At 45.0% G+C, this 17368-nt stretch overlaps 1 protein-coding gene across 1 annotated transcript in view; it reads left to right on the forward strand.

Annotated features, from left to right (window-relative positions):
- Htr3b (5-hydroxytryptamine receptor 3B) overlaps positions 1-2772 on the forward strand; it is a 33472-nt gene extending 30700 nt beyond the window's left edge. The window contains exons 7-9 of the mRNA XM_026392601.2: positions 1420-1630; positions 1765-1947; positions 2537-2772. Of these exons, the coding sequence (XP_026248386.2) occupies positions 1420-1630; positions 1765-1947; positions 2537-2772 (630 nt within the window). The remainder of the gene's footprint in view (positions 1-1419; positions 1631-1764; positions 1948-2536) is intronic.
- The last annotated feature ends 14596 nt before the right edge of the window (positions 2773-17368 follow it).

Here is a 17368-nt window from a genome sequence, read left to right on the forward strand (position 1 = left end):
ACACAGGCCGAGCTGAGTAGCTTCAGCTGGTCCCCGCTCCAGGGGGCCCCACTTCCCACTTCTTCCCCTTTCTCTGTGCTTCTGGAGACTAAGATGGGGTCCCTTGTCATGTTGGGCCAATGGGAGGTAGGCAGGAGCAGCGACAGGAGATGGGAGGGAGGGAGGGGAGGAGAGGGAGGGGGTACTTACCTCTTCATTTGCCTCTGGTGAAACCACTGCTAGATTGCTGTGTTCCTAGGAGAAAACTATAGTTCCTGCCCTGCATAGCTTTCTCTTTCCTCAGGTTTGGCCACTACCCCCAGCACTTGGGCCCTTCAGGCATAAGGGTTGTATCAGCTCAGTCCCCAGAAAGCCCTACATGGACCTCCTCCTTGTGGTTTCTTTTTTCTTTTTTTCCCCAGTCCCCCCTACCTTTTAAAAAAATATTTCTTTAGTTGTTGATGGACCTTTATTACTTATTTATTTATATGCGGTGCTGAGAATTGAACCCAGTGCCTCACACAAGCTAGGCAAGTGCTCTATCAGTGAGCCACCACTCAAGCCCTTCTCCAGTCCCTTATATATATTATAGGTGAACATAATACCTTTATTTTATTTTTATGTGGTGCTGAGGATTGAACCCAGTGCCTCACATGTGAGAGGCAAGTGCTCTACCACTGAGCCACAGCCCCAGTCCCTCCCCAGCCCCTTTTATTCCTCATTTTGAGACAGGGTTTCATCAAGTTGCTGGGGCTGGCCTCAAACTTGTGATCCTCCTGTCTCAGCTTCCTGAGTCACTGGGATCACAGACCTTGTAGTTTCTTTATACCCTGCCCGTACCTTGCAAACAGTCTGTTGAGCCCTCTTGCAATTTCCTCATTTTATTGTTCTCTTTATTCTTGCCCAGATATTTATAGATCCTCAGGTGTTAAGAGGCTCATATTCCAAGTAAGAAGAGAGGCTGAAAATAATACCCAATATTGCATAAGTGGCTTAAGAGAAGGAGGGTTTTCATTTTAAGACAGTTTCTTACCAGATATGTGAATTTGGACAAATAATTTGACTTCTTTGAACCTTACTTTCCTAGTTTGTAAAATGGAGATGAAAATATCTAGCCCTTAAAGTTTGGAGGATTGATTATGATAAGCATATGAAACAGTCTAGTGTATGGCACACAGCAGGTGGGAAATAAATGCTAACTTCTTCTTCTTATAACTATCAATAATATTAATATTGGCTATGTAAAAGTTTAAAGGATTTTTCTCCTTCATTTCTAAACCACAAAATAACCTCAAACATACTTCTAAGATAAACTACACAGACTTCACATGGCATATGAAGGCTTTGCATGTTGGGACTTATGTGAGTATTCCTGGCTATGGATTTGGTCAAATGTTAGTCCATGGGCTTAGATTCAACAAATTCCTTGTTCCTGGCCAGGTGGTGATTCGCAGATGCCCATTGGCCTATGTTGTGAATTTGCTGATTCCCAGCATCTTCCTAATGCTTGTGGATCTGGGGAGCTTCTACCTGCCACCCAACTGCCGGGCAAGGATTGTGTTCAAGACCAGTGTGCTGGTGGGCTATACAGTCTTCAGAGTCAACATGTCTAACGAGGTACCTAGGAGCTCAGGGAGCGCCTCTTTGATTGGTAAGCATCCTCAGGGTCACCTGATGCCAGTGTTATTTTACTCCTGCCAAAGATCTGGTGATGCATTTCAAACTGGAGGAGGGAAAACCCTCAGAGACTACAACTAACTTCTCTGCTCTGTTGCCTTCTCCCAGGGGTCTTCTTCACAGTCTGCATGGCCTTCTTGGTTCTCAGCTTATCAAAGTCTATTCTGTTGGTCAGATTCCTCCATGATGAGTGGAGAAGTGGCCAGGAATTACCCCTCTTGTGCCTTCAAGGGGATGCTGGCACCGACGGGTCTAGAACGGACCCTAGGACCCAGGATGCTGGAGTAACAGGTTTGTGAGAAGTCTAGAGATCCCTTTCCCATCTTTCTGGGTCACCCTCAGCACCAGTGCCCATCAGCAAAGCACCAGGCCTTTTGTTGCACTTTGTGGAGAATCTGAAGCACCTGCTTCATAGTCCCTGCACCACATTAATATTACCTCTCTGGGGACTGAAGTCCACCTTCTGCTGGAAGTCGCTTTAGCTTGTTTAATTTTTCAATTACCCACAGTGACTCATCCACCCTAGAATAGTAAAGTTCTAGCATGTAAACTTGCTCTCTATTTGGATTTACTTCCCCCACCCTAAAAGAAAAAGAAAAAGGAAAGTGAAAGAATCATCCCAGCCCCGAAAGTTCCAATTGAGTTGATCTGGTCACTACACATACCCTACTTTCACAATATAGCTCTGCCATGGTCTCTGTCCTGCAGCACAGCCATGCCTCAACAAGCAAGTAGGGTGACAGTCCACAACCCCACCCAACTCTCTTCCTAGTTTTGCCCACAACTTTCCTTGAAGGATGAAGCTGTCAGATTCAAGAGAAAGTTCCGGTGGGCCTTGGTAGCCCTTGGCTCACCTCAAGTATTTTTCTCTATCATGCAGAATCCCCAGTCTGTCAAGAACACCAGATCCAGTCAGAAACCCTGAAGGAAGTCTGGTTCCAGATTCGATCCATCAACAACTACCTTCAAACTCAGGATCAGGTGGACCAACAGGAGGTTGAGTGGCTGGCGCTCCTGTACCGCTTTGACCAACTGCTCTTCCGAAGCTACCTTGTCATGCTGGGGCTCTATGCTGTCACCCTGTGCTCTCTCTGGGCACTGTGGAGTGGCTTGTGAAAATTGGAATCTCTGGTCTCAATCAATGCACTATCACAGCACTTAAGGAAAGCTGTGAGAAGATCAAAAGGGGAGGAACAGTGGGTCTAAATGATTCCCACCCGCCATTGCCTCTTTTCATTGAGTCCAGGTACACACAGCCTATGGGTTACTGAAGGACCCAGCATCACTATATTTATGATGAAAATGTATAAACAGAACAAACAAGCCACCAAACAAGCCTTCATTCCCCAGTAACCACTGTTGGCCTTCTCAGAAAGAGATCTGAAAAGCACATACATGCACATATTTGTGTTTTAAACAGTTTTTTAAAAAATGTAAGATCACTCCATCTCTCAGTTCTGACTTGGTTAGTTGTTTTCATTTATTCAACAAAACCTTTATTGAGTGTTGTTTAAGTCCTAGACATTATGTTAGGAACAGCAGAGAATATGAAGTCAGTCACAGAGAACATTCTTGATTGGATTCCTATGGTCAACTCTGAACCAACCAGAACACAAAACTCTCACCATATTTGCATCTTTCTGAAGCTTATGTTTCCACTATTGCAGCTAAATCCCTTCCTCTGTCTTCTTGTGCCTTGGAGATCCCAAGTGCCAAGGTTTCCTAGCCCATCTAGCACAACATTTAGTGAGCACACACCATGTGTAAGGCATGAGCTGGGACATATGTCTAACCCATGCTCCCTGGAGTCAAGGAATTTATTTATTTAGTGGCACTAGGGGTAGAAACTAGGGGTGCTCTACCACAGAGCTACATCCCCAGCCCATCTTTTTTCTTTATTTTGAGACGGAGTCTCACTAAGTTGCTCAGGTTGACCCCAATTGCTGGGATTCCTGGCAAGTGCCATCATACCTGGTAATTCAAGGGATTTATACTCTATAGTCCTTCTATTAGTCAGTTAGGGCTGCCTGAATAAAGTATTACAGAGTGGGCAGCAGCTTGAAAGCACAAAGATTTATTTTCTCACCATTCTGGAGGCTGGAAGGTTTCTTCTGCAACCTCTTCTGTAGACGGTCACCTTTTCCTGTGTCTACATGTGGTTCTTCCTCTGTGCATGTATATGTCTATGTTCAAATTTTATCTTTTTTTTTTCCTGTGCTGGGATTGAACCAGAGCCTGTACACACTAAGCACATGCTCTACCACTGAGCTACTTCCTCAGCCCACTTTTTATTTTCTGTTTTCAGACAGGGTCTTGCTAAATTGCCCAGGCTGGCTTCAAACTTGTGATCTTCTTGCTTCAGCCTCCTGAGTAGCTGGGATAAGAGTATGACACAACACCCTGCTAAATTTCCTCTTCTTTGTAAGGACACCAGTCATATCGGAGCAGGGCCCATTCGGTTGCCTCCATGTCACCTTTTTTTTTTTGATACCAGGAATTGAACCCAGTGGTGCTTAACCACTGAGCCACATATCCTGCTCTTTTTTATATTTTATGTAGAGACAGGGTCTTACAGAGTTGCTTTAGGATCTCACTAAGTTGCTGAGGCTGACTTTGAACTATGATCCTCCTGCCTCAGGCTCTCAAGCTGCTGCGATTACAGGTGTGTGTCACCATGCCCAGCATCTCCATGGAATCTTAATTACTTCATTCAAGGCCTCATCTCCATATACAACCATATTCTGAGGTACTAGGGGTTAGGACTTCTACATATGACCTTCAAAGGGACACAAATCAGCCTATAACACACATGTGATTATGGAGACTTGGCAAGTACAAAATCTTCAGGGTAGGCCAACAGAAGAGTTCCCTGGAGATCCAGAGGGGAGCTCTAGTTTGAGTCCAGAGGTCTACTCTCGGGGGTCTCTCTTCTTTAGGAGAGGTCAGTCTTTTTTTTTTTTTTTTTCTCAATGCTTTCAACTGATTGAATGATGCCCATCCACATTTTGGAGGATGATCCAATTCACTCAACATCTACTGATTTAAATATCTTATCATGGGGGCTGGGGTTGTGGCTTAGCAATAGAGCGCTCACCTGCACATGTGAGGCGCTGGGTTCAATCCTCATCACCACATAAAAATAAAACAAATAAAATAAAGGCATTGTGCCCAACTATAACTAAAATTATTTTAATAAATTAAATATCTTATCTTAAAAATACCTTTACAAGGGACTGGGGTTGTGGCTCAGTGGTAGGGTGCTTGCCTAGCATGTGTGAGGCACTGGGGTTTGATTCTCAGCATCACATATAAATAAATGAAAAAAATAAAAGTCCATCAACATCTAAAAAAAATACCTTCACCGAAACAGGTAAGATAATATTTGACCTAATACTAGGTATAATGGCCTAGACAAGTTGACACATAAAGTTAACTGTCACAGTCCCAATGGCTCCTTAGTTTTCCATCTATGCCACAGGCACTTTCTAGAACAGAAGAGTCCTGTGCTAACCTGGCACTTGGGTAACTAACCAACTTCTGGGTCAGACTCTCCAGTAGCCAAACCTGTAGGTATGAAGTTCTTGTGGCCTCAAACCTGAGTTTGAATAAGATTAGAATTCCACAAAACATCCTCCTTCTTGTATTTGACTTTCTTAGCTTCTCATCATTTCTCCTCACAGAGTGTTCAGTCCAGCCAAGCCCACCTGATTACTGTCCTCCTCAGGATAGGGTTTCTCATCTAAGTTTCTCCTTCTTTTTGACCAATTTTTCTTTTACTTTATCCATCTGTCTGTCAACTCTGTCTCAGAGCCCTGCTCAGAATGGTCTTATTCCCCCTCCATTCCCACCCCAGCACTCTGTGACTCTGTCCCCTCATCTCTGTCTTTGGTGTTATAGTATCTTGTATCCTTCTCCCTTTAAATGTTTTGTGGTCTCTATTATACGTGTGTCTGTGTGTGTGTGTGTGTGTGTGTGTGTGTGTGAGAGAGAGAGAGAGAGAGAGAGAGAGAGAGAGAGAGAGAGATTGATTTGTTAAACGTGCTACATACTCCTAGAATAGTTGCCCTGTTTTCTCTTTCTGTTTATCCCTCATCTATGTCCACACCATAGAGGGCTTTGCATACGAGTGAGCCTACCATTTTGCATGGTGAGTGTCCTATGATGTAATTCACTCTAGCTCACTGCTGACAGTGGACGTGTATCTGGTGTGTTTTCCTAAGTCTGAGCGACAAAATCTCCCAAGATCAGACACCCAGTCCCTGGATTTCCCTCTAACCCTCATTTAGGGTAGCCTTCCGGAGGCTTGTGGATAGAAGGACACAGAGGACAGCAAGACAGTCATCAGTCCTAATGCTGCCAGCAGAGGACACAAAAGTCTAAAGCTGTTTGCTAAAAACTTTTCCTGGTACTAAAATTGCCTTGAAAAAAATCTGCCCCCCTCCATCCCCCCAAAGAAAAAGAATTTAAATTCAAACAGCCTTTACCTGCATCCTCCCTCTCTCATTACCTCCCAGTTAGTGCTCAACGCCAATTGTCCATGAAATTCCACTGCTGCTGTTAATGAAATGAGGAACATAAGAAGTTTGTGAACAGGAAGGAAGTGTCCATGCAAAGCTCCACCTGTTTGCTGCTTCACTCCCTACTTACTTCCACTGGCCTTTGCTGCCTCCATGTACTCTACAGCTTCTGTACTGGTTCCAGTTCTCTCCACTTCCTCCCCCAGTTATAGGGGAAGACAGGAGGAAAAGCCCTGCAGTGAACACACGGCGGTGAGGTCTCCCTCCTTCCTAATTGCATGTTGGAGAAAGTACCAGGTTCAGTCCAGAGACCTGCTTTAGTCCTAGTTCCAACACTATCTACCCAAGGGACCTTGAACTTAACTTCTCAGACTTCTATTTCATTTATGTAAATATTTAAATAAATATTTACTCTGACCTATTTCACAGTTATGAGATCAAAATGAAGAAATGTATTCAATAGCATTTTGAAAAGTAACTATAGATCAAAAAATAAACACAAGACCTGCCGCTATTAACAGATGGATTCCAGGCTGAGTCTTTGGTGTGGGATCTGACTTCCAGCTGCCTCTATCAGAATCCCCTTATGGGTTCTGGTTCTTCCCTTTATCATAAGGATCTGAAAGTTAAGGGCTGATGTCATCAAGGGCCTTCTTACAGAGGGACTTGAGTGAGGGTCCCAAAGGGATTTCTAATTCCACTTCCTACATGTCTCAACTTTGGTCCATGTCCAGCTGCCATTGCCCAGGTTCTTTATGTCACCCATGAAGAAGCTATCATTCAGCAGCAAAGCCTGCTCACTAAATGGACTCCACTAGTACCTAGTGGCCCTAATCCCAACCACAGCCAGGAACTCACTCTAAGCCCCAAGGTCATTCTGCTGCCTAAAACAAAGACATTATTGATGTGTAACACTTCAGACCTCCTCTTGGAATAGTGCCTTCAGTAGGGGAAGAACATGAAGTACTAGTGGCCCTTACTTAGAGCTGCTTTAGTGGAAAGAAACCTAGGAACAGAGCAAAAATGGGATTCTCCCAGATGTGAATGCTCCTACCATCTGCTGTCTCCCAGAATCTCAGGTAGTTTAGGAATTCACAAAGAAATTACAGCTCCTGTTCTGATATCTAGAACACAGAGATGGTTAAGCAGTCCCATAACCAGGCAGCCTTCAAGTTGTAACATATCTCAAGATAACTTCCGGGTGCTGCCATGATGACCCCAAGGACCTTCATAGGCTTTTTTTTTTATCAAAAAATAACCAGGTGATGATCTTTCCCTTCTAAGATTTGTCCCAGAGAAGCAGGAGACATCGGGGTGAAGGAAGCTGAGCTTCTCAACTCTTAAATATCCAAGCAAGTCTCTTGTGGTCTGGCTTTGAGCTTGGGTGGGTCAGAACCAGAAAGCAAAGAACCATGAGGGCAGCCAACAGCGAGGTGCCAAGGGAATTAGCCCTGCTCTCAGCCCAACCTCAAGGCTTCTCCAGGTCCTCTCATTTCTCAGGGATCCAATCACGTCTATCTACAGGCAAGGTCAGCAAACAGTTAGAATTCATATTTTACTCTATTCTGTGGCTCAGAGGCTCCTAGAAAACTTCAGAACTTGGTTTTAAGGCAGAGAGTTCCTCCACCAATCCCTGGTGGTGACTGGTTAGCACAGGGCAGAGACCCTAGGTCGCCGTTTTCCTCTGCCAATACTGGTCCTCCCTCCCTGAAACCCCAATCTGTGCCTTTGGGGCTCCACCTCTGTCACCTCCCTATCCAACTTGGTCTACCCTGTCTTGTTTCCCAGCTCAGACTCCATCTTAGGAGCTGGAACTGCTCAGTCCTGAGTTATTTACCTGCCGAGACAGTAAGAGCTAAACAATTAGCCGAGCAACAGCACAGGGGGCTTTTATGCTCAGCCACGCCCCCCACCACACTCTGGTGTCTGTAATTGAAATGACCCACACCAGTGATTAGATTAGGGGGCTGAAGAAGCCCAGCATGTCACCCCAGCCCCTTCCCTCGTCCTGTCGGGGAGGTGATGTAGTTAAGTTTGTGCTTCATTTGGCAGAGGCCATAAAGCAGGAATTGCAGGCAGGTTTTCTGCAGGGAGCTAGAAACCACTGCTGGGTGGTAGGCAGGCTTTGCGGCAGGTGACAGACTTCAGGTTTGAGGAGGAGGAAGCTCCTTGTTCTCCTCCAGCCACTATATTGCTTGGCTCCAAAGATCTGGCCCACATGAGCCTAGCAGGATTATTAGCCCTCCTGGGTGTTACTGGGTACCAGGCTGCAAGTGGGTAGGCAGCCCTTGATCAGACCCTGCTCCTGGTCACCTCCTTGTACTCTTTGGAGAGCTCCAGGCTGAAATCCAGGGAATCCAGGTGCTGTTGGCAGTTCTTTTCTCCCCACCTCCCCATCCAACCTTAGCTTCCCAGCTCTCTATACGGTTCCAGCACTTCTCTTCTCTAGGCCCATCATCCTGCAGCCTCCTCCCCACATCTGGCTCTTGGAGCATCAACACTGAATTTGGTCACATGGTACAGCAGCTAAAGTCTGTCTAAGTATCCTCTTACTCATTTCTTTTCCCCACCTCAACTACCCTAGGCACCTCTGTCACTACACTGTTCAAAGGACCCTCACTACTGTGCTCTTGCTTCCCAAAGCTGCCTTCCTGAGCACTGTGCACTAAACTGATCAACTCTTTCCTCCTGTGCCAAGCAGAAATTCATGGCAAACTGTATCTGGGTATGTGTATCCGTAAAGGGGCTCAGTGGTGTGCTAAGATAAAACTTCAGATTTCATGGACAGGGAGGGGGCATCTTTGGTTCTGTTCCTGCTTTTGGAGCATACTAATAGAAAGTTTGAGGTATTGTAAGGCTAACAGATCACGAGATGATTGACAGGAAAGGCAGTTTATGACTCACAGTTCTCAAGCATGGGGGGCACAAGCCACACCACATCATGGTGAGGAGGTGCAGCATGCACGCCAGGAAATGCTGAGATTGACCCAGGGGCTGGATGCAGAGGGAGGCACTCTTTGCAAGAGGTATGATTGGTTTCTGCAAGAAGGAATGGGGAAGCCAGGCAAACAGGTTTAGGATTGGCTGCTTTGCATGATTTCAGTGGGTCCTGGGATATAGGGGCTCCCCGAGTTGTGTGGTACCTGGCCCTGTATGAATGAGCAAGCAGTAATAGCCTGGAGTATGAGACTCCAATAAAGGAGGTTGTTGGGAGTAGGGTATGGGCTCCATTTCAGTTGGTTTGTATTTGAAAAGTATGCTTGCACAGGTGAGTTGTTTACTCTTTTTAGGAATTGACTAGTCCTAGGAGGGGCAGTCTCTGCAGGGTCAGTGGGACCCCAAATATCAAAGTATCAGAAAACAGAAAATAACCAGGTATGGTGTGCCTACCTGCAATCCCAGCAACTCAGGAGGCTGAGGCAAGAGGATCACAAGTTCAAAGCCAGCCATAGTAACTTTCAAGACCCTGTCTCAAGTTAAAATAAGTAAGTAAATAAAGAAAAAGAACTAGAGAGGGCTTGGGATGTAACTCAGCGGTAGAGCACTTGCCTAGCAGATATGAAGCTCTAGGCTCAATCCCCAGCACACACACACACACACACACACACACACAAAGAATGAAGTGGAGGATAAAGCATCCCTATGTTCCATCCCAGTACTCCCCCCAAAAAACAAACAAAAACCAAGAACACAGAAATTAAAAGACATGGTTAATTCAGCTGCCTCTGAGAATCCCAGATACCCAATCACTTGCTTCTTATTTTCTGAGTACTACTGTGGAAATCGACCACATAACTCAGAGGACTGACTTTAAAAGTGAGAATGCTGGAGTTGGGGCAAGCAAGCAGGCAAAGGGGAGGAAGACAATACCCAGGCAAGAGTCCTCCGTACATTCACTCAGCTGCTCAGCTTCGTGGTAACTTCTACTGAGTAACCTGCTTAGCATCTGGGACCTGGCCTAGACCGGAAGAGCACCTGAATAGGACACAGCTTCCAGCCTTAAGGAGCTTTTAATCCAGCAGAAGTGGTGTCACAGAAAGAACACGGGGATGGGGTCAGAATCATGCATTTGAATTCCACTACAGCATGGTTACTTAGAGCTGACGGATTTCCTCTGAGTGCAAACCTGCTGGCTTGGCAGAGGTTTCCTGGAGTGCTGTCTTGAGACAGATTTTTGGGCTGCAGGCAGGCTTGATGAGAAAGAATGCTGTAATGAACTAGCAATGTCTGACAAAGGCAAGAGAAGTGTGGGGAGGATGATCGGAATTAATGCTCATAGGGTTTTGTCATGCGCCAAGCACTGTGCTGAGTGCTTTGGGTGAAGTCACTGAAGTGTCAGTCCCAGGAGAACAAGGAGGTTATTTTTGGTTCATTGTTGTATTTCCAGGATCTATACTAGATCAATAGGTAGATACTAGGGTTATTGTTAATACAAGGACTATTATATGCAAAACTCCAGTATTACTATTATTATTTTGGTACTGGGGATTGAACTCAGGGGCACTCAACTACTGAGCCACATCCCCAGTCCTATTTTGTATTTTATTTAGAGACAGAGTCTCACTGAGTTGCTTAGTGCCTCACCCTTACTGAGGCTGGCTTTGAACTCGAAATCCTCCTGCCTTTGCCTTCCGAGCCGCTGGGATTATAGGTGTGTGCCACGTGCCCAGCCTAAAAAGCCCAGTATTATCATTCCCATTTACAGTTGAAAAGACTAAGGCCCAGAGAGGCTAGGTTAACTGCCCAAAATCACTGCAAATGACAAAACTAGTGTGTTCGCCTTGCATGACTATAACAAATACCTAATTAAAACCAATTTATAAATACAAGTTATAAATAAATAAAAACTTTGTTCACAGTGTTAGAGGTTCCAGTCCATGATCAAGTGGACACATTGCTTTTAGGCCTTTGGGAGGTAGGGAGGAACAGCACTTCATGGTGGGAGTGCATGGTGGAGCAGAACTATTCACCTCATGGGTGGGAAGCAAGAGATAAAGAGGCAAGAGATGAAGAGTGAGGGTCCCACAATTCCCAATGGCTTAGAGACCTCCTAACAGACCCCACTTTTTAAAGCTTCCACCACCTCCCAATAGCATCAACTTAAGGGACCAGGCCTTTAACACATGAACCTTTGGGAGACATTCCAGGTCCAAATTATCAACTGGGATTCAAATCTAAGCATTCAGAGTCCAGATTGCACTCTCTTAGACAGTCTGCCACACTCAGGTACACTCGGACTTCAGAGCTTCACCCTTGAGCTTTACTTCTTACAAATGTTTCATATTTGCTAGCTCTACATGTGAATAGAGGAAGTGGCTAGTGTTAGGATATGTGACTTTGATTTTCAACTCTACATCTTTGATTTTTGATTCTGGGCAAGTTACTCAACTATCTCAGAACCTCAGTTTATTTCCATTTTGAATTTCTAGAAAGAGCTTTTTTTGCTTCGGCATCAAGAGAACTGAATGAGATAAGACTTGTTAAATGGGCCTAGCATTAGAGGCATTGAACATGATAGCAATGCTTCTTTGGCACCTTACCCTAGGGCTCTTATGAGAGCCAGGGAGATCACGTATGTGAGAAATCTTTGTAAACCCTAAAGGTTTGCTACTCAAAGTGTGTGCCTGGATTCCCAGCATCAGCATCCCCTGGGAATGTGCTAGAAATGCAGATGCTAAGGCCCTCCCAGACCTACTGATTCCAAATAGAACACTAACCACACCTCCGGGGAATTGAGTTGCACATTGAATTTGCATATTCATTTGCACATTGCCATTGAAGGGGATCTAAGGGACAATGAAGGTAAAGGGTGATAGTGGGGGCTCTGGGAGGCCAGAGGAGCTGGGGATTCAGGGGCAGCACAGCATTACATGAACCCGCCCCTATCAGGGCAGCTGGGCCCACAGGCACCTGCCAATCACTGTACTCCCCTCGGTAATCTCCCCTCCTCACAATCAGAGCAGTCAAGCACCCAGTGCAGCTGGGCGGCTCAATTATAGGCTGTGGGCAGATGGCAGAGATGGCTCTGTGTGCCGTCCAAGGAGAGAGCCAACCAGAGTAAAGAAGTCCCCTCCACTGGCCCTCTTCCCCTGACAGCAAACACCCTCTTTCCCAGAAAATGAGACTGCCAGCACATGGCATCAGGCACCCCCTTTCCCCAGAGCCCACTAGCTGCCCTGGGCAAACCCCTGGGCCTTCCTGGCCACAGAGTCATGGCCATAGTGTATTAAGAAACCCTCACCTGGGCTTGTCAGTCATGAGTCCCTCTCCTCACACCAAGAACTTCCTATCACTGACTGCCTCTGGATGCCGGCCCTCTCCTCAGAGCTTCAAACATCAGCACATTAGGTGGAGGCAGACCTGAGACTTGAGGACCACATCATCGTCATCCCTCCCACGTGTCCAGCATCTGGTAGAAAGGCTGGCACGGAGCAGGGCACAGAGGATTCTGGCTGAAGAAACACCAATTCCAGTTTCCCTGAAAGCCAGCCAGGTTGCTGTGGGTGAAGCTCCTGGCTGTCATGTAAGCACTGGGTAAGCAAAAGGGGAACAATCCCAGGCAACAGGGCAGGCTGTGCTGCCATCAGAGCTCCTGCCCCTGCCTCCCAGAGGTGCCCCTGCTAAAAGGAGGCGCCAACACTCTTCCTACCCTAGTCCCCAAGGCTTCCAAGTGGCCTATACTCCCCGCCACGGTGTCTCAGCCTTGGTCCCTGGGAGGGATGAAAGCTCTCTCCATCTCCCAGACTTCCCTTATGATGATATTTCAAACACCAATTAGATTTTATGGGGCATCACTTCAAGGACTACAGGAGATGAGGAGATGGCTCCAGGCCTTAAGTCTCCCTACAGCCTTAGAGATCCTTCTGGTCCTTCTGGGTGCTTGGCCTGCCCTCATCCCTTGCCCTTTGGCCACTCACCCTGTCACCTTGTGCTTTCTCAATAGGCCTCGGGTCCCATGATCAGCTGGTTTGGGCGTCAGAGTGTGTGTGTGTGTGTGTGTGTGTGTGTGTGTGTGTGTGTGTTTGATTCAGGAACCCAAAGTTGGGGAGGAATGAGAGCTGTAATTTGCAGATGAGGTTGGGAGAAGATAATATAATAAAATAATGATGCACATGATGATAATTATTTTGACTATAGAGTGCTATTACTTGCGGGACACCTACTGAATGTCATGCACTGTATGAAAACTTTCCATATTGTATTAAATTGATACATGATAACCGTACAAAGTAGGGAAAATTTACAACTATGGAGACTGAGCCCCAGACAAGAACCTTGTCTATGGCGGGGGGGGGGGGGGGGAGGGGAGTGGGCTGGGGTTGTGGCTCAGCTGTAGAGCACTCGCCTAGCACATGCAAGACACTGGTCCTCAGCACCACTTAAAAATAAATAAAATAAAGGTATTGTGTCCAACTACAACTAAAAAAAAAACATTAAAAAAAAAAAAAGATTCTGGCCTACCATTACACAGTGAGTGAGTAGAAGAGAAAAGTTTGATCTCAGGATTATTTGCTTTAACATCTACTAGCTTTAGTGTCTTTACCTGAAAAGAGCAGGGTTGATTCCCTTCTTGTCCCAGGGAGCTGTGGAGACATCCCAGGAGCTCCTGTCAGGATGGAAGCTACAAATATAAGGGGTTATCATTCCCAGCAGTGCTTCCTTCAGGGCTGTACCCTGCTGGGAAAGAGGCTCCTGTCCCAGTTTGAAGATGCAGACACTGCCTTAGGCTATAGTTCTGAGGACCCCAAGTGCTCACTGTCCAGGCTCAAGAAAACAGATGGAAGAGCAGCGGACAAGCTGTTCTGCAGCAGGTCCAGCCAGGATGCGCATGGCCCTGGTGGATGGAGCAGGCTAAACAAGGCTGGCATGTTGGAACCCTTGCCAAGAGGAGCTGACCTGAGAAAGAAGTGCTTCCGATTGGAGGGCGGAGAGGAGGAGGAAGAGGTTTGAGAGGGGATGATGTGTGTCCCCCACCCCCACAGGCTGGGGCAATTCTCCTTCAAGGGAGATAAAGAAAAGGATAGGGAGACAAAATTCAAATACTGGTTCCACTATTTAATGACAAGTTAAATAACTTCCCTGAGTCTCAGTTTACTCGTCTTTAAAACAGGGATGTCAAGGGAAAAAAAATTAAAATAGGATAGCATTGGACTGAAGTATTTAAAATGGAGTCTAGAGGCCAATTTGTAAAACCTCAGAACATATTTTCAAGATCGTTTGAAATTATTTTCCCAGATTGCAATCCTAATTAACCCCAAATAAATGTACTTTTATTTGTTTTAAGTTGACTTTTTCAAGGTCACCAGGGATAATGATACCTAATACCTAGAATGAAGATTCTGGGTAGGTAGTGTAAGATGTATAATCGTTGCTCAAACATTCAATCTCCTTCCCCTTCCTGGTCTCTGCCAATCACTTCTAACTAGAGAATTCTAGGAAATTACTGAATTTCCTTTATAATACCTATAGTAACAATGATAATGGTGACTACTAATTCCACTTACTGTGCATTTTTATTGTGATATTATAGCAATAAGATTAAAAAAATTTCATTCTAATTTGTTACATATGACAGCAGAATATTACAATCCATATTACAAATATAGAGCACAATTTTCGTATCTCTGGTTGTATATAAAGTGTATTCACACAATTTGTGTTTTCATACATGCACTTAGGGTAATACTGTCCATCTCATTCCACCACCTTTTCTACCCCCATCTCCCTCCCTTCCCCTCCCACCCCTCTTCCCTATCTAGAGTTCCTCTAATCCTCCCATGCTCTCCCTCCCAACCCCACTATGAATCAGACTCCTTATATCAGAGAAAACATTTGGCATTTGTTTTCTTGGGATTGGCTAACTTCACTTAGCGTTATATTCTCCAACTCCATCCATTTATCCACAAATGCCATGATTTTATTGTCTTTTATTGCTGAGTAATATTCCATTGTGTATATGTACCACATTTTCTTCATCCATTCATCTACTGAAGATGTCTACTGAAGGACATCTAGGTTGGTTCCACAGTTTAGTTATTGTGAATTGTGCTGCTATAAACATTGATGTGGCTGTGCCACTGTGGTATGCTGTTTTTTAAAATATTTACGTAGTTGTAAATGAACACACAGTATCTTTATTTATTTTTATGTGGTGCTGAGGATCAAACTCAGTGCCTCACACATTCGAGGTAAGCACTTTACCACTGAGCTACAGTCCCAGCCTCTGTAGTATGCTGTTTTTAAGTCTTTTGGGTATACACCCAGGAGTGGGATAGCTGGGTCAAAAGGTGGTTCCATTCCCAGTTTTCCAAGGAATCTCCATACTGCTTTCCATATTGGCTGCACCATATTGCAAGTCCCACCAGCAATGTATGAGTGTGCCTTTTCCCCCACATCTTTGCCAACACTTATTATTGTTTGTATTCTTAATAGCTGCCATTCTGACTGGAGTGAGATAAAAACTTAGAGTAGTTTTAATTTGCATTTCTCTAATTGCTAGAGATGTTGAACATTTTTTCATATATTTGTTGATTGATTGTGTTTCCTCTTCTGAGAAGTGTCTGTTCAGTTCCTTGGCCCATTTATTGATTGAGTTATTTGGGGTTTTTTTGGTGTTTAGCTTTTTGAGATCTTTATATACCCTAGAGATTAGTGCTCCATCTGATGTGCAAGTGCAGCACTAAGAATTTTACCTTATGATCTCAGTAATCCTACCCAAGACTCTATAGTAGATGCCATGCCTCCTTCCTTCCAAGCCCTAAGAGAGTTAGACTAGCTTATCTAAAGCCACCTCTGGAAAGAGGTGGAGCCAACACTGAATGAGGTTAGGCAGCATAGGAGACGTTATCCTTTGTAACAGTGACCTCCAAATCCTGGTAACTTATGACAGCCTGCTGTGTGCTGCAGGTTACTGCAGGTCAACCCCTCTCTGGTCCATGTCCCCCATCTGAAGTCCAGGCCAATGGAACAGCCTCCATTTAGAACATCACCAGTCACCATAGCAGGAAAAGAGAGCTTGGAGTGGTCTTTCCTGGACTGAAAGACTTGCCTTCTCACAATTCATTGTCCTTGTCATGCCAGAAAACACAATCCTTACAAATGCCCCGGAAAGGGGAGAACTGACATTTTTGAAGATAGCACTTGTGATTATCCCATGCAGTTTCCAGTCATGTGTTTCACTGATTCCTGCTATATACTGAGCCTCAGTTTTTCTCATCCAGAAGGTGGGAATAATAAATCTACCTTGTGGGACTATTGTGGTGTCATAATATTTAAAAAATCCCAAGCCTAGGAAGACTGAATTGTAGCAATCTGTATTCAGGCGTGAAGGTCAGGAGTCCTCTGGGCTGGTCTGTTCGACCTTTGTTCGGTGAAATGACAAGGCAGGATAGAGAATTCAGAAGATTCCTTGTGAAACAATAGGACGTTCTTTGAAAAGTGCTGCATCTCTCCTGTGGGCCTGAAACCACCTTCAGAGAAGCCAGAGGGGAAGGAAAGTTTCCAGGACAACAATCAGCGGCAAGAGCCAATGTGCAAATGTGATTATGTCAGCAAATATGCAAAGTGCTGTGCACTTTTGGAAGGCTCTTCATTTAGGACTAATTAAATGCTTGGAATCAGGAAGACTGAGAGGGTCCTCTCAGGGAAGCTACTTCAGGTCAGCAAGACACTTCAGGGTCTATTTACAAGAGTGGAAAACTCCAGAGGAGGAGAGGAAGAGGACAGCTCAGCTTAGAACACACCGGAAGCAGAACTCAAGGCTTTAAGGGCTGAAAATCACCTGGGCTATTGTGGGGTCCTATTTATAGCTCCAACCTTGGTCCTGGGGGTCTGAGGTTTTGTGTGATGAAAGAATACGCAATTGGGATTTGTGCTGGTGGTTGTGAAATGGGTGTTGCAGAAAGAATGAAATATATTATTTTTTTCTATTGCTGCTGTGACAGATTACCACAAATTTAGTGGCTTAAAACAACACTAATGTGTTCTATTGAATAGCTCTGGAGATTGACAGTCCCAAGTCAGTTTCACTAAAGTGAAGATGTGGGCAGAACTAATTTCTTCAGGAGGCTCGGAAGGACACTCCATTTCCTTACTTTTTTTTTTTTTTAGCTTCTAGTGTGTTTTTGTCAGTTTTGCATTGCCGTGACTCAAAGAATTGACAAGAACAGCGTAGAGTTTATTTTAGTTCTTGATTT

Source organism: Urocitellus parryii, chromosome 4 (genome assembly GCF_045843805.1).
Source record: "Urocitellus parryii isolate mUroPar1 chromosome 4, mUroPar1.hap1, whole genome shotgun sequence".
Taxonomy (NCBI): Eukaryota; Metazoa; Chordata; class Mammalia; order Rodentia; family Sciuridae; genus Urocitellus; species Urocitellus parryii.